At 45.5% G+C, this 18,195-nt stretch overlaps 1 protein-coding gene across 1 annotated transcript in view; it reads left to right on the forward strand.

The window, feature by feature from the left end:
• Nucleotides 1-681: 681 nt before the first annotated feature.
• The window catches only part of OPRD1 (opioid receptor delta 1), a 48,923-nt gene continuing 31,409 nt past the window's right edge, over nt 682-18,195 (forward strand). The window contains exon 1 of the mRNA XM_081015808.1: nt 682-1,249. Coding sequence (XP_080871934.1) covers nt 1,023-1,249 — 227 coding nt within the window. The 5' untranslated portion in view covers nt 682-1,022. The remainder of the gene's footprint in view (nt 1,250-18,195) is intronic.

Consider the following 18,195-nt stretch of genomic DNA (forward strand, 5'->3'; position numbering starts at 1 on the left):
TCAGACCATTGATCCAGCTGACTCAGTGATGGCTGCACTCGCTGGCAACTGCTCTCCAGGGTTGCAGACAAGAGTCTTTCTTCTCCAGCCCTACTGGGAGACGCCAGGGACTGAACCTTCTGCCCACATTGCATGTGCTCTATACAACTGAGCTGTAATAAGGGGGAAAGAATTCTAAAACTCGAGGGCTGCCGTGGACAATGCCTCTCTGGGTGCTTTTGCTATTCCGACGTTGTGTGCTTAATGCTAACCAATTCCACTGCTTCTGGTGGAACATAGTGGCTGTTTCTTCCATCTATAATTAGCCTTAAAAAGAAAGAAAATAAAGTGGCTGTTTTGCTTGGATGTTCCACGATAAATTCACTGGAAACCTTCTCCAACCCTCCCCCCCCCCATTCAAATGCAGTTAAACATCTCTAATAGATGCCTCCATTGTTAACATCTATTAGAGATCTCTAATGATATCAGTAGCTCCCTAAGAAACACGCGTTAGGCAGGGGCACCGCATTTCCAAGGCAGCTGAGAGCAATGTGTAAAATTGCTCTCCCCACCAGTCCTTAAAGGGTTTTGATGGGCACCCCCCCTCCCTTTAATCTGCAGCCCCATACGTCGTTCCCGACGTCCAAGAGAGATGTCAGATATCCCCTCCTTTTTTAAAAAAAGAAGGGGGGAAAGAGAGAAAGAAATCACAACCATTAGGAGAGCTTGCAGATTCACGGTTTCTCGTGCTCAGATGCTCAGCAGCAGACCAGGAAGGGAGGGAGGGCAGTGCTGTGTCTGTAACAGTATTTGCAGAAAGACTAGAGGAGATGTCAGACCTTTCTGGCTAGCATAGTTGCTACTGAGAGAGTCCGTCGTTACCTTGGTAGGCAACTCCCCACCTCACCCCCTGGTTAAGTTTTGGGTTTATTTCGATGCACTTCGCTTATTTCAGCACCACCAGGACGGGACAGCTCCCAGGAAGCCTGTAGTATTCCCCGTCTGCCCGACCTCGGGGTGGGATCCAGAAGCTCCCGGCAGAGATGGAGCCGTCCACCTTTCCCGGTGCTGAACCCTACCCCGATTTCCCCTACAACAGCACCTTTCAAGACTTCGGGTCGACTTCTCTCACGACGTCCAACGCCACGAGTCAGTCCCCGATCAAGAACACGACTTCAATCATCATCGCCATCGCCATCACTGCCCTGTATTCAGTCGTCTGCGTGGTGGGGCTTTTGGGGAACATCCTGGTCATGTACGGCATTGTCAGGTAAGGGCAGGATAGCCGGGATCTAAGGGGCTTATCCCTAGATGCTTCCACGGGAAAGTCCTATGCACGTCTCCCCTTGGCTGGGCGCCCCAAGGAATATAGAGGCAGCGAGGCTTTGCTGTGTATTGTGTAGGATGATCGGTAGAAGTGTATGTGGCACTAACTTGGAGAGAAAAGTGTGTGCATGTGTGCGTGTCTGGGGAAGAAAGACATCACGTGCATGTTCACTGAACGGTGTGTAATACAATCATAAAGATAAGTGGGCGGAGAGAGAATGTATGGGATAATGCAGATTGTGTCTGGAAGAGAATGTAGCATGCTGCATCAAGTACCCTCTCACCTAAGAAATCCAGATAGTTTCGGATTGGCTGAGGACCCTACCTTGCCTCTGCGTTAAGCAATATATTACTACTATATGGAAGGGGGCAGAGCAGCAGGATATTAGAACGTGGGGATTTCTTTCAGCTTCAGGAGACAGTTTTGTCTTCCAGCGCGATCCTAGGCACGTCAGCTTAGAAGCTGAATTCAGTGGGGCTTGCATACTAAGCATAGGATCACAGGCTTAATGTGTGCACTTGTGAATGCAAAACAACAAGAGGACCATATGTTATTATGGGGGTTGGGACAGGCAATCACAGTTCATTGCACGGGACTTTCATTTTATGTATGGGCTCTATGATTCTGTCCATTCTGTGGATATTATATGTGGGTGCATTTGAGTGGAGGGGGCAATTTCCTGTTTTCATAACAGGAAATTGCCTTTCTATTGGAGTAGCTTCTAATCCGAGAGACCAGCTGCACAATGAATACTAGATATATTGATCTGAGTGTTTATGAACTGGGCGTGGGGGAACATGATTTAGTTCTTTCACACTGACCACATGTGCCTGCATGCAAGAGTGCCAACTCTGATTTCATTGCAGTGCGAGTATACTGTACATACACAATGTGTGTATCGTGCATGTATAAGCACCTACTTATCTTGAACATGGCATGTTCCTTTGACTCTTGGATTGGTTCATAATAAATGAAATTGGAAGTGTTTTTTCTATGCGTTTTTATGGTTAAATCACTTTGGGATGCTTTAAGGGAAGCGATTCATAAATGAAATGAATAAGCAATGCAGTCTTTTTGTTGTAAGGAGACATTTACAGCAGCAGGTGCCTCTTGTTGAAGTGTCAGGGGTAACCATACTCAGCAGGATTATCCATGAAATCACAATCTTATGTAATAAATTCTGCCACTGGATCAACAGAATGAATTCTGCTCCTTTCTTAAATGCTTACTCTGTGCCATCAAAATGCTTACTGTCTAATAAATATAAGAAACTGTCTTGTATACAAAAACAAATCATTTTTCCATCCAGCCCAGTATTTTAATCTTGAGTGGAGGTAATTAGGGGAGCACAAGCAATGATTTTACTCTCATGCTTAGGGTTATGGTGAGAGCTTTGCTCTCAAAATTGTATTTTGCATTAACTGTTTTCTAGCATCGCTTGTGCTCATATATAGCCTCCATGAAAGCAAGTCCCTCAGGTGTTAAGGGGTTTGGGCAAACGAGAGTGACTCATAGTGGCTTTTTATTTTGAGGTACTTGTTTTGCAACCCATGTGTACATCTGCACAGACCCGCATCCCATGAAAATCATGGTTCGTTGAGAGGCTGTTACCATTCACACATTTGGAAGGGGAATTGCAGTGAAGAATGCTCATTCTAATGTTCATAGAGTCATGGAATTGTAGAGTTGGAGGGGACACTGAGGGTTATCTAGTTCAACTCTCTGCAACGCAGGAATCTCAGCTAGATAATGCATGACAGATGGCCATCCAACCTCTGCTTTAAAAATCTCCAAGCAAGGAGAGTCCAGCATCTCCCTAGGGAGTCTATTCCACTGTTGAACAACCCTTACCATCAGAAAGTTCTTCCTGATGCTTAGTCAGAATCTCTTTTCTTGTAACTTGAATCTATTGGTCCTACCCTTTGGAGCAAGAGAAAAAAAGCTTGTTCCCTTTTCTATGTAACAGCCCTACAGATATTTAAAGATGGCTATCATATCTCCTCTCAGTCCCCTCTTTTCCAGGCTAAACATATCCTACTCCTTCAGCCAATCCTCTTAAGGCTTGGTTTGCAGACCCTTGGTCATCCTGGTCTCCTTCCTCTGCACATGTTCCAGCTTGTCAATGTCCTTCTTAAATTGTGGCACCCAGAACTACACACAGCATTGCAGGTGTGATCTGACCAAGATAGATTAAAGCAGTACTATTACTTCCCTTGATCTGCATGCTATACCTTTGCTGTATTTCTATGTTTTTTTCTGAGTCATGCTTTGTGTAGAATATCCAAGATTGTAGGCAGAAGTGATCTGTACTCATGCATACAACAATCTAAAAGAGAGAGAAGAGTCATCCTTAGATTCACATCCTCCCTCTGTATTTGGCAAAAGTGGAAGCTCTGGCAAGGCTACAAGATTCCTGGAGTCAGAAGATTCTAACTTTGCATAACAAGGTCATCAAATTCTGTGGTTAGAAAGTGCAAATTCTACTTAGGAAATTAAATTGGGGGGGGGGATGTTGCACATGTGTCCCCTGATTTTCTTCCCCCAAACTCCCAAAATTGCCTGGCAATGTGTGACCAGTGGTGGTTATTGAGGTGAGATAGCAGAGTGTCAGTGGCACAAGGACAGCAACTTGGAGCCCTTACAAGAGGGGTGGGGAGCTGAAGGGCCAAAGTTCCCCCACTCCTATTTAGGTTTACTGGCTTTCCCATTCCAAGAATGTTGCTTTGAGATGTGTCAGGGAACTGCCATCAGTGCCGGAGGGAGAGAGCAAAAGCCAGAGGGATTCCAGAGAGCGTCCAGGGATCGGGAGAAGCAGCCCATCTTCTGGGGAAGAGAATCAGTGTAGCACCAGTGGAGAAGGGGGGCAGATGGGGGAAGCAGCGAGGTGGTCCCATGACTCCTTGCCTGGGACCAGCGGGGAGAGTAGGGGTCCTCCGCTGCCCACGCCCTCCTTGCGCAGAAGGCTTTCGCGCAGAGAGAGTAGGAGGAGACTAGGCGTCAAAGAGCTTCTTTGCTGGAAGAAGTTTAAGAAACGCCCACTGACGGATTCTGCCAACGATTGAGTCAGCCATGGGTGAGTGGCTGTCCGGACAGAAAAGGTTCACTTTGGCAACCCAGCCAGGTGTTTGCACCCAGCCGGGGAGATAAGCACCGGCTTACGCACGAGCAACCCCTAGAACCATTACAGGATGGGACAGAGGTGCACCTTAAGAACCAGTGGGTGGAAATTGCAGGGACACACATTCTAGCTAGACATTAGGAGACACTTCCTAATGTTAAGAGTTGTTTCGCAGTGAAACAGAAGTGGCGAGTTCATCTTGACTAATGGGATTTAAGCAGAAGCTGGGCAGGCATCTGTCAGGGATGCTGTCGTTGCAGTCAGGGGAAGCTGGCTCATCAGGGCAAATGGGGCACTGCTCCACCAACCTCAGCCAACCCCCACTTCTTGACTTCAACAGTCCAGGGGTGGCTGTGGCTCAGTGTTGCCCTTGTAGAATTCGGTAGAGAGGAGGATGTAGAGAAGCACTACAATTGTTTGGCCCTGCCTGTCCGTGGCTCTGACTCCATCAGGTGTTGGTCTCCCTGCATTCAGCACTATCAGTCCCAATGGGCACAAGCCGCCACTGGTTGCAGACTGTACTGCAGATCCTGTGTGGAGCAGGGGTTGTACTAGGTGAACTTCATGGGATTTTCTGAACATCTAAATGTCAAGCTGGTCTGCATGGATTTTCTTTAATTCCCATATGACTCTTTGCTCTCCGTGTGAATGAAGATGTTTCTTTACTGGTTCTGCAAAAAGAAAAAAAGGAAAAAGAGAACAATTCTCACTTTCTTATGCAGGCAATATGATGCTCATCTACACTCCTGGTTTCCTAAAGTAACTAGCACATAAACAGATGCAAACAGCAATGCGTACAGATGTATAAAAATGCTCGTGTAGTAATACCTGAAAAATGATGGTGCAAAAGAATAGAATCACATAACTCTTGGCTCTTTATTGTTGTAAGTATAATATACTTCTTTGGCATATAATTATTCAGACTTTTTTATTTAAAAAAATGAAACAAATTCTGGCAATTGAGGTATAAGTGGGTGCTTGATGTGAGAGGCAGTTTATAAATATATGTTTTGAAGTGTGACTACCAGAGCTATACACACAGCGTTCCAGAACTCTTTGCATTCTCTACCTTTATTTGAAGACAGAGAAATTCCAGTGAATTTCTCCAGGGGGTGTGGAAATTCTCCAAGTGTTCCTTAGGGATGGGCCTCACCATGAGCAGCACCACCACCACCAAAATTTTAATTGTTTTCTGCTGCAAGTGCCAGCAACAGCCTTAAGAATAGAGGAAGCTGCCTACACCACCTGCCCATCTAACTCAGTATTGCCAACACTGAGCGGCAGCCAATCTCAGGGGTTTCAGGCAGCGAAAATTCCCAGCTCTACTGGAGATGCTGAAGATTGAACCTTCTGCATGTAAAGCAGGTGCCCGACCACTCAGCTGTGGGCTTGGCAGCACTGCCACCATTTTGCATCCTGCACTATGGCCCAGACCTAGTATTGTTCCAGGGTAGTGCTGGGTGGAACACTTGCTGGAATGGAAGCAACTAACCTCCCTCTCCCCCCCCCCCAAATGAATGGCAGAGAGTATTCAGGTTGGGGGGTGGAATTCTGCAAATTGCCTTTCTTTTCCTAGATGAAAGAGCAAATCGTGGAAAATATCTCAGGTGTAGGGTAGGGAAGGGCAAAGTACCCTGTGACAATTTGGCTCTGCTCTCATTGAAACCCCTGCTGGAAAAGCTGCACAAGTCGGAAAGCTATGGTTAAGCTGTATATGATGATCAGAACTGGCAAATGTAATCCTGAGCATGTTGAGAATTGTAACAAATCCCCTCCTGCGGAGTCAGCTTTCTCAACAGCAGCAAAATGACAGAGATCCCAGTTGCTGCGGAGGAGCACAAATGATTTCTTTTAAAAACCACCAGGGAGACAACCAGAAAGGATTACATATACTCTTCAGACATAATATTTTTAATTGAGTTTGAGTTTTGGAGTGCTGCGCACATTTAGAGTTGCCTAGTAACTACGAGAGCTAATTGGGAGCTAGGGATAGTGTCTGGTGGCTTTATCCCATAGGTTCCCTGTTCATCAAGCAGCAATGGGTCATGACTTACAATTGGATCCAGTACTTGGAGTCAGCAATGTGAGGCATCTGCTGAGGCCCACATCCCAGTAGAAGACCAATAGTCAATCCCAAGAGTTCCCTGGCACTCCACCTCCTTGCTGTCACTGCCTGTTTATATGCTCTTTCCAAACATGTGAGCAGTTACCAGAACATAAGAAGCTGCATTATGCTGAATCAAATCATTGGTCCATCAGTATCTCTACTGTCTACACTGAGTGGCTCTCCAGGTCTTCAGGCAGGGGACATTCCTAGCTCTACCTGGAGATGTTAGGGATTGAACCTGGGTCATTCTGCATGCAAAGTAGATGATCTGCCACTGAGCTATGGCCCTTCTCCTATGTGGAATGAGAGGATGAGCATCTGCTCTCTCTTTCTTTGGGCAGTGGTATAGATTGATCCTGGAAGGATAAGGCCACCTTAAACTTCTCAAAGAACAGGCGGGATAGAGGTGGAAACATAAATTAAGAAGGTTTTGCCCAAGGGAATGCAGCCTTCAACAAGACAAAGCATTCTTCACCCCTGGCCTATAGCAATGAATCCCACAGGTAACTTGTGCATTTCTTGGAGTTTTTGATTTTGCAAACTTGTCAGACAATAGCACTGATTAACAGCAAGTCAAAATCATTGGATTACAATATGTTGACATTTACTTCCCTTTGCAATCTCCACATCATTCACAATTTTCACAGCTCTCTGCCCTGGCATGCCCAGCTTGCTTCTTTCCCAAGTGAAACATTGGCAGCTGCTTAATGCAGGCGTGGGGAAACTTTGGCCCAGAACTACAACTCCCATCAGCCCAAGTAAGCACGGACAATGGCCAGGGTTTATAGGAGTTGTAGTTCAACAACATCTGGAGGGCTGAAGGTTCCCCACGTCTGGCTTAAGCCTTTCTTTGTAAGGAAGATGCTGGTCGTTCCCTGTGAGCAAGATGTGATCCTTTTTGCTGGGCATTTTGTGTGTGCGCATCTTCTGCGGCTCTCTCAGAACATTTTAAAAATGCGGTAATTCCAACAGCACAGAGTGTTCTGCAAACACTCTTAGACTCTATAATGGAGCTGCAAGGCCTGCTGTTTTCTTTTAAGTTCTTTTCCCAACAGAGTGACATTTTCCTTTTTCACAGTTGCAGCGCATTAAGCTGAAAACTTTCCCTGGCAGCCTGGTCAACCAAAGCTTCTGTCATCTCCTGGGAATTACTCTGATGGTCTCTTTGATAAATATAAACAGTAGCCTATGTTGAGAGAGAGAGAGAGAGAGAGAGAGAGAGAGAGAGAGAGAGAGAGAGAAGTGTTCCCACCACTTTATCCTTCAGTGAACAAACACACAGTATTATTTGAAGGGGGTTTATTCCACGGAAACAGGGGGGAAAACAGCTGTCCAAGAGCCTTGATCAGTCAAGGTTCTCAGGTGTCCATTTACCAGTAGAGGCTGGCCTGTCAGGACAAATGGGGACACTGTCCCACCAACCCCTTTCTGCCCTTCGTCAGCCTCCACCTGCCTGCCTTCTTACTTCCATCCAGTTCGGGGAATAGCATTGACCGCCAGCTGTTTTCCTTCCAGGAGCCAGCTAGAATCATCTCTTTAAGATATCTGCATAGGTCGGTTTCTTCCACCACCCTACAAATTCCATCCCTGCACTGAAATCAATGGGACTTTCCAATCAACACGTTTTAGCAGGGGAAATCTGTGAGCCTCTGGAGCCCAACACAGAACCCAGTTCTTTCTACCTTTAACACAGGGATAAGGAACTGGAGACCCTCCAGAAGTTGCTGGACTACAACTCCCATCATCCCTCACTGCTGGCCATGCTGGCTGGGGCTGATGGGAGCTAGAATCCAACAACATCTGTAGAGTCTCACATTCCCCAACCCCTGATGTCTAGGATGGGGTGAAATGTTTTGTTTTGCTTTTTTAAGGACAGGAATTATATAACTTCCCCGTATCTTGCTTCCTGCTACTTTGCTGATGCCTCTGCTCTTTCAGGGTCATTTTCTTCAGTTCTTCCCAAGTGCCAGTTCTATCCTTTGAAATGCCAATTTCACACATTTACAGTCTCAGTGGTTCTAAATTGTGCCGGCTGTTATCTTTTCCCACCCCTTAGGCTAGCTGACTAACGTTTAGCACAGAATGTCTGCACTTCTGATTTCAAAGCACGTCATAGATAGGATTCTCCTTTTATACATATAGGGAAACTAGGACACAGAGTAGTCAAGCTAGCAGGATGAGTGTGCATGCAGTTGGTGGCAGATCTGGGTTCAAATCCTTGATAAGGCATGAAGCTCACTGGGTAGCCTGTGCAACTTACCAGCTCCCAGTGTTAACCTGGGGATAAAAGGAAATAGGTCTGTAAGTGCTTCCTTGACCTATGTGCAGGATCATGGGAGAGAAACACCTGCAATATCTCAGAACTAGAAATGGGGGGAGAAATTTGATTTTGCTTGCATTTGAATGACAAACTACCTCTTTCACACATTTTAAAGCAATATGTGAACAGAAACAAAATTATCATGGGGGAATTAGTGGAAACGGCATATAAAATGCATTATATTAGGGGAATTCGTTTGCAAAAAATAGTATACTGTTATGAGATGGAGGGGGTGACCGTCTGGATGATACCCAGTGCCCTTCCCAAAACCTGTTAGTGTGTGTGTGTGTGTGTGTGTGTGTGTGTGTGTGTAATATATGAGCAAGCTCGCCAAACCAGTTCCATTGTCTATGTAATGGCTTTTCCTGGCTAGTGAAGCACCATGATTATCATACACCAAGCTCCCTGCCAGCATAGGCTCCACCCCTCCAGGCAAACCAGTTCTGGTGATCATTGCAGAAAGGGATAGGGACATAGGAAGTGACCATATACTGGGTCAGACCCACCTGGAGTGGGACACTTGTAACCTTGCGCCTAATTCCATGGAGCCCCAAACAGAGGGCAATGGAAGTAAGAAGAGAAGCCCTGTGTAAGTGGAAGGAGGCAAAGGAGAGAGAGAGAGAGAGAGAGAGAGAGAGAGAGAGAGAGAGAGAGAGAGAGCGCTCATTGGTACTAAGCATTTAAAGCAGTATCATACCGCTTTAAACAACCATGGCTTCCCCAAAGGATTCTGGGAACTGTAGTTTGTTAAGGGTGCTGTTAAAAGGGAACTCTTTTCTACCCCTTCCTGGAAATGCCAAGGATTGAACCAGGGATTTCTTGCATGCAAAGCAAGAGTGTGCTGTGCTCACTGGGCCATGGCTCTCCTCCAGGGCATGGCCAAATGCTTTGCCATGATCTTGCTTTCCATGCACCATCCATGTCAAGCTCACTGGTTGAGAGTTACCTGGGTCTTCTCCCCCCCCCTTTTTTTGGAAGATGGGGACATTTGCTCACCTCCAGTCTGCAAGGACCTCACCTGTTCTCCAAGAATTCTCAAAGATCATAGACAAAGGCTGTGAGATTATATCCGCAGGAACTTACTTCTGAGTAGTCAATGCGTTGTCTTCTTTTGCCAGATGCAAAAGAAGACAAGGTTCCACACTTTCATTGTATAGAAGAGTGTTCCTGAATCTTCCCTCCTTCCTAAGTCTGTGATTTTAGGCCTGTTTACATGGGAAAGAGCCCCACTGGACTCAGCGAGCCATTGCCAGAGTCTATATCAAATTTCCTTCCAAGAGGTCTGCATTCCAGGGCAGAGAGAGTTTCGTCACAATCATCTATGCCCTGAGGAACTTGATGCTGGACTACCGCAATGGGATCTTCATGGGGCTGCCTTTGAAAATGGCTCAGGTACCGCAGTCAGTTCAGAACACATCTTCTGGTTGTTCCCTGACTCAGCTGCAAACCATTAGAAAGGGTTTGTGAGAAGTCAAGAAAGACCCCCAAAGAAAACTGCTCCCCTCCTACTACCATCCATTCTGTCCGGAGCACCCATATTCACTGATAAATGAAGAATGAAGTGCACATCTATGAAGTGAACTGAGGTTAATGACCAAAACAGTTACCACTTAGAGGCTGTTCCGGAATCATTGCTTTCCAGGAAGCCCGAAAAGATGACAAATGTTAGTCTAAGTCTAGGCAGGGTGGTACACTAAAGGGCAATCCACAAGTCCTCTCGTCCTGCTGTTTTCCTCCGGGGAAAATAGCTCTTTAGCACTCAATCAGAGCAAACAGCAATTTGGGTTTTCTCCAGTTTGTCATTTGCTCCAATTTAGCACTAAAGAGTGGGTTTTTCCCTGGGACAGGCGATGGGCAAGCAGGAAACTGCTCAGATCCTTGCTCCCTAGGCATGGACAAGTGGGAGTGTGGATGAGTCCTAAGCCCTGTGTTTAGGTATACACAGCACAACCCACAGGATAGGGAGAATTTAGCCAGCACAGCTGAATTTTACATTTTAGCCTGTCCCAATTCTCTTTATTCACCTTTCCTATCTTCCTTCCTTCTTTTCTTCTTTTGCTATCACACTTAGAATATAGCAACCACACCGCAAGGTCGTTCTGGCTTGGCTTTGGATGAGAACGAAATCGGCAGTGACTCACCAGAGGAAAATAAAACCCACCCTATAAAATGCTGCCTCTATTGAGGCTGTAAACAACCTTGCCTGCTTGGTGGTTGAGCACTTATTAACCTTCTCTCTGGTCTAGCTCCCAAAGGGGACTAACATCCAAGGCCAGAGTTTTATTAGGAAAGATTAATCTTGCAGGTACTATGTATGGCACAGTGGCCAGGTGCAACGGGAGTCTGCCTTTATTTACCAAGGTTACAGGTTTGTGTTTTACTATTTCTCAAAAGATATGGCTCTTCTAAGCACATCAGGTTTATGTACTGTAACAAAGGGCAGTCAACCTGTGGCCCTCAGTCACTTTTTATGTGGCCCTCGTAACAACAGCCCTCTAGAAGTGACTGGGTCAGACCTCTGGCAGGAGTGATCTCCCTCTCCCCCCCCCCCCAGTAGTTTGATAATTGTGGAGAGAGAGAGAGAGAGAGAGAGAGAGAGAGAGAGAGAGAGAGGAGGGAGAGGGAGAGGGAGAGGGAGAGGGAGATGGGGTATGGGAAAAAAAGAGAAAAGCAGGTGGCCCAGCTAAAGACTGGCAAATCCGTCAATTTTGGTTTCTCTCATTTTCTCATCTTTCTTATCTTTCCACTCATAAGTTCAGTTCTCCAGATTTTCACACCAGTTTGCAATTGTTATTATTATTAATAATAATATTATTATTTAGGTCATCATGAAAATTCTTCAGCAGTTTTATGCAAAATCTTCCTTTTTTTGTAAGCAATTTGGTCTAATATACATATTTATGTGAAGTGTTTTCCTCTAAACTAATGTATTTTGGTGCACATTTTACCTTAGAATATGCATTTTGTATACATTGTTTGGCTGATATACTGCACCGCAAAATTCAGACAGCGTGGGTTGCAAATAATGGCTATGTTTGGGTTTGTGTGTTGTTTAGGAAAGTATCAATTAGGCAGGCCCACCTTCAAATGAGAATGGAATTGGACTTCTCCCACACACCACTTGCTTTGGCTCCCCACATGGCCAGTATACCTCCTTCAGCAGATTTGCTCTGATGGAATGTTTGTAGCTTGTTTTCTTTATCTTCAAGATAAACATGGCATCAGAAGGAAGCCTTTTAAAGATGGGCTTGTGCGATCTTCTGGATGCATCACTAGGGATGGGAAAATCCACGATCAAATGTGGCTTCTTGAAATGGGCTTGGCAAAATGGCAATACCTTTTATCCTTCAGATCCACATCTGTGAAATGGGGTTATCAATAATTTGCCTCACTGAATAGAATGCAGATGAAAACCACTTGGAATACTGAAGTTATGCTGTAGAAAAAACTGTTCCCAGTAACACCAAGATGGGAGCCAGTGTGGTATAGTCGTTAAAGTGTTGCAGTAGGAGCTGGGAGGTCAGAAGTTGAATTTCCACTTGGCCATAAAGCTCATTGGGTGACCTTGGACCAGTCTCTGACTCAACCTAACCAACCTCACAGGATTTTTGTGAGGATGAAATGAGGATCAGGGAAAACCATGCATGCCATCTTAAGCTTTTTGGAGCAAAAGTCGACTATACAGTGGTACCTTGAGTTACATACGCTTCAGGTTACATACGCTTCAGGTTACAGACTCCGCTAACCCCAAAATAGTACCTCGGGTTAAGAACTTTGCTTCAGGATGAGAACAGAAATCGTGCTCTGGTGACGCAGCAGCAGCAGGAGCCCCCAATAGCTAAAGTGGTGCTTCAGGTTAAGAACAGTTTCAGGTTAAGAATGGGCCTCCGGAACGAATTAAGTACTTAACCTGAGGTACCACTGTAAATGGAATGTTAAATAGATTTAAAAGAGATGTAATTGAATTGTTATGGCTAGTTTACCTAAAGATGTTTTAACTGTTTTCAGATGTTTTAGAAGGCTTTTAAAAAAGTGTATGTGTTTGCCATCCTGGGTTCCTTCAGCAGGGAGGTTGGGATATAAATTCCATTAAAAATCTCCAGAGACTGTTAATTCAGGCTGACAGCCTTCCAACCATGTGGTTCAGTATGAAAATAATGGCTAGTCTCTTAGAAGGTTGATGAACTTGCCAAGCTGCCTTATTCAGCATCAGACCATGGAATTATCTATTGTTACTCTGAGTATTGTTACTCAGAGTATTGTTTACTATGACTGGCAGCCACTCTTTGAGCTCTCAGCCAGAGGCCTTTCATTTCCCCTGCTACCGAATCCTTTTACGATGCCAGACAATGAAGGTGGGGTCTTCCTTCTGCATGCAACGGATGTGTTCTACTGCTTTTTGATGCCTATTCCGTCACCTTTGTGGTTTGTATACATGCCACAAAGTTGGAGAATGTGGGCAGAAGTCTTTACATCTGCCTAGATAGTAGTGGAAGGAACTATAGAGACTGTGGCAATCACACTGGGAAACTACAGAGTGGGACTACTGCGTCTTTCACTGTGTTTCTCTATGAAGCTCTGAAATCTATACCATCAAAGATAATCAACCATGCTATTGTTCCTATAATCATTTCCCCCAGGTCACACTTGCACCATATTTTTCAAGTGCTTTAGGCTACCTTAACAGCCATGGCTTCCCCCAAAGAACTCTGGGAACTGTAGTTTGTTAAGGCTGTTGGAGCTCCAACTCGCCTCACAGAGTTACAAGTTCTAGATTCCCCTGGGAAGAAGGACCAGTTGTTAAAGAACTCTGGAAATCGTAGCTCTGTGCGGGGAATAGGGGTCTCCTAACCACTCTCAGCACCCTTAAAGGTAAAGGTAAAGGTACCCCTGCCCGTACGGGCCAGTCTTGACAGACTCTAGGGTTGTGCGCTCATCTCACTCTAGAGGCCAGGAGCCAGCGCTGTCCGCAGACACTTCCGGGTCACGTGGCCAGCGTGACGAAGCTACTCTGGTGAACCGGCACCAGAGCAGCACACGGAACGCCATTTACCTTCCCGCTATAAAGCGGTACCTATTTATCTACTTGCACTTAAGGGTGCTTTCGAACTGCTAGGTGGGCAGGAGCTGGGACCGAACGACGGGAGCTCACCCCGCCGCGGGGATTCGAACTGCCGACCATGCGATCGGCAAGTCCTAGGCGCTGAGGTTTTACCCACAGCGCCACCCGAGTCCCTAACAAACTACAATTCCCAGGATTTAACAGGCCATGCCTGTTAAAGTGGTATAAGAGTCCTTTAAATGTATGGTGTGGATGTGGTCCTAGGATTTGCCAAGAGAGACCAATCAAATGTCACTGTTCTTGCCAAGGTTGTGGACTTCCAGCCCTGATTCACTCCATGAATATATAAACACGTATCAGAGTTTGAAGTGAGTTCCTATCCCAATATTGTTTATTATTTAAGGTTTATCCTCCAGTACATTTCAGTGCATTTCATGTGCATCTCATATATCTGTGGGAGGAAAGAAAGCAAAGAATATGGTATTGACAGCAGAATTCATCTGGAACCTCAGGTTTCATTTTTGAAACGGCTCATTTCTAGCCCTTATGATGAATGATGCTTTTTGAAACCACGGAAGCCAGAGAGCTTCAGTGTCGTGTGTGCCTCCTTGCCCTTCCTCATTACCAGCAAAACCGGAATAAATTATGCAAAATAAACATAAATTATGCAAATGTGCATATTTCCCCACTGCACATTTGCAGACCATTTCTTTCTGCACGGCACCACAATGCATTTACCAAACTCCAACAGGTATAAGATGGCTTCCTATTACCACAAGAACCTCAGGGTGAAAATCTGCCATTGTTAAAGCTTCTATGAGACTCACGCAGCTGAGAGAGGTCACTGGCTTTTATTTACCAGCCCTACTATTTACCAGTTCTCCAAATGGAGAACTTACAGAAGCTGCCTTGAGGGACCCAGCACATATCACTCTCGACACTGCTCTAGTCAGGGTGGCCCATCCCATTAAGCCACCTGAGGCAAAATGGGAAGGTGTTGACCTGCGTTCCTACCAAAACCTCACTTCCCAGGGTTGTGCAGCTGCGGGGGGGGGGGGGGCTTTTAAGTTCCAGCAAGATCTGACGAGGGCCCCACGAGATATTTGCAGGGCTCTTTTGAGATTTCACCAGAACCTGGGAGCCACCACTGGTTCTCCTCACTTGCCTGGTGATGGGGGATCCCACAGTGATGCCCCTGGGATTTTGCCACCTGAGGCAGCTGCCTCAGTCCCCAGGCTGGTCCAGGCTCTAGCCTAAGGTGACCTTTGGCATGCACAAAAATATGTGACAAATCATACCGTTGGCTGCAAGTCCCAGGATGTACAGTACTATTTGATGACTTGCTAGCTGGACCAGTTTAAGACACTTGCTACATTTGGAAGGACAGACCGAGTTCTTTCAGAGCCTATTTGACTGGGCAATGTATTCATATATTTGTGTAAGCTGCTCAAAGGCTAGATAAATATTATTATTACTAGCCCCAGCTGACAGCGTTACTTGTGTTCTGTGGTCTTATTTGTCAAGCCACATCTGCCGTGGTCCTCAGAGTCCACTGAGGAAGACCAAGGCTGAAACGCAGTTGGGTTCTCTGATGCTTTGTGAGCTGTAGTTGTTCCCACTGCTGATGTTGTGTCAGCACAGACTGTTCATTTTTGAGTTACTTTGCTGTGGAAATAAGTAGATATTCAGTGTTTGTGTTTAAGTGCCCTTGGATCCCATAAAATTATTTCACATATCAAATTTATTTATGTTGGTTTGTAACAGGAATTTCCCCCCACCAATCTGGTTTTTTTTCACCAACCCATTTTTTAAAGTTATTATTGATGCACTTATATGCCACCTTTTTCTCTAAGGAGCTCAAAATGGAGCACATCGTTTTCCCCTTGCTCCCATAATTTTATCCTCAAAACTACCCTGTGAGATAGTTTAGGGTGAGAGGCAGGTACTGGCCCAAGGCCCCCTCAGTGAGCTTCATGACTGAGTAGTTATTTGGACCCTGGTCCTCTAGTTCATAGTTCAGCACTCTAACCGTTACACCACACTGGCGCCACATTTTGCTACTGGAAGCAAAGGAAAAGAAGGTGCTCCATCACCACTCCTTGAGGAAAAACTGACTGGGCAGGGGGCAACTGAATCTTACTTGAACCCTGGCAATGGGCACTTGAGGGAGCAGGCTAATTTCTTTGCCTCTAACAGGGGGGCTCAGAGTAGGCCCCTCAAAATCATAGGCCCATGCCAATTGGCCCACACACCTCTGTTCTGACCTGCACGTATCACACATAGCTCTGATCTTCAACTAGGTGTGGCTGGCTCTGTCAATTTCCGTTCTCTCACTCTCTAATCCCCCCCCCCAGTCTTAAATTCATTTCTCCACATTTCTCCAGAAATTTTGTTTTTCCATATTCTCCTGGATAGGAGGCAGCATTTTAGTGCACATTCCCCTCTCACATTCCTTTTTTTTTTTTTTTTTTTTTTTTTTTTGCAATTTTGCCTTACGTATGCAACAATTTTCCTGAATATAATGTGGTTTTGGTGTGTCATTTTCGCTGTTATATGGACTTTTGTGCACACTTTCCTTTAGTCTATTCATTTTTGTACTCCTTACTTGGCTGGGGAACCACTCTGCAAAATTCAGAAATGTGCGAATTTCCAGTTTGCACATTGTTTCAGAAAATGCTAATTTAGTAGGTTTGCTTTTCAATGCAGATTTAATTGCATTTCTCCCCTGAACCTGTTTCCAATGGAGAAGGAGGACTGGGGGACTCCAACTCCCATCTGCCCCAGCCAGCATGACCAATGATCAGGAAGGGTGGGATTCGGTGTCCAACCATGCCTGGAAATCCATATGTTCCCCACCCCACTGAAGCCCTTTCTAGCCTGGGTGGGGCTGGGTGGGGCTGTATCACATAACCTTTGAGCCAAAGGGCTTTAAAAAAAAATGTAGCTTAGTTTTATCTTTGCAAATCTTTGAAGCATTGGCAAACTGGGCACCAGGCAATCGTACAAGAGACGTTTGGCTCTGGTGGGACTCAATTTGTTGCTAGGATTCGGGCTTTGGCAATTATCTCTGATAGCACCATTAAGTGGCGGGCAAATCAGAGTGAACATTCCTCCGTTGCCAAATGGTTTCCAGGGGTATTGGTGGAAGCTGGTGTCAATAGAATTGTAATTGCAAAATCTGAAACGGAAGTGTTAATGATGCTTCTGTTAGCACTTCACTGTCTGGAAGAGATGGAAATGCTGCCCCAGATCTATTTAGGCCTGGTGCTCACTGAAGTGGCATATCTATCTCAGAGCTATATTACTTCAGACTCCCGGGGGGGGCTGCTATTATGATGGAATGCTCCCCCATGAAGAATTAGGAGAAAGCACTGCATGTGTAAAGCTAGCGTTTCAGGAAGAAGGCTGGAGGAGAAGCATTGAATCATAGAACTGTGGAGTTGGAATGGGTGCAAAGGGATCACAGATGAAGTATGCCTAGCATATGGTCATTCAATCTCTGCTTAAAAGCCTCTAAAGAAGGAGAGTCCACCTTCTGAGGTAGCCCATTCCACTGCCGAACAGCTCTTACTGTCAGAAAGTTCTTCCTAATATCTCCTTCCTTGTAATTTGAATGAACCCATTGATTCAGGTCCATCTTCCACAGCCCTACAGATATTTGAAGATGGCTGTCATATCACATCTTAGGCTTCTCTTCTCCAGGCTACACATACCCAGCTCCCTCAACCATTCCTCATAAGGCTTGGTTTCCAGATCCTTTATCATGTTGGTCACCCTCCTCTACACACGTTCCAGTTTATCAATATCCCTTTTGAACCCTTCCACCTGGCATCTTGTTTTCTGTATGTGAGGAATGCTTTGCATTGGGGAACATCCAGTCACAGGACTGACCACCTGAAAAGTGGTATGGTCCAGAGACAGAGAGAGAGCTAAGCGTATGGGTTTGTACCACTGGCATGAGGGGAGGGGGATGATACTGAACATTACCTGTAGCATTATGTTCACCCCTGCCCCTAATTCCCACACAGATGCATAGTACATGTATGATAGGGATTATATTTGTGCTTAGTGAAATCCACAAAATAAGATTCTGTCATGCTACGGAGAGAGAAGCGGTGGCTGCAGATGGTTGTTTCTTTATGGCAGGGATGGAAAACTTTTTTCCAACAGGAGGGCCACATTCTTTCTGGGTAAGCTTCCAAGGGCCACATACCAGTGGGGGGCAGAACCAGACATAAAAGCAGACAGAGCAGCAAATGTAAAGTTTTACCTTTGTACACAG

The sequence above is a fragment of the Podarcis pityusensis genome (genome assembly GCF_964106645.2).
Source record: "Podarcis pityusensis genome assembly, chromosome: 8".
NCBI lineage: Eukaryota > Metazoa > Chordata > Lepidosauria > Squamata > Lacertidae > Podarcis > Podarcis pityusensis.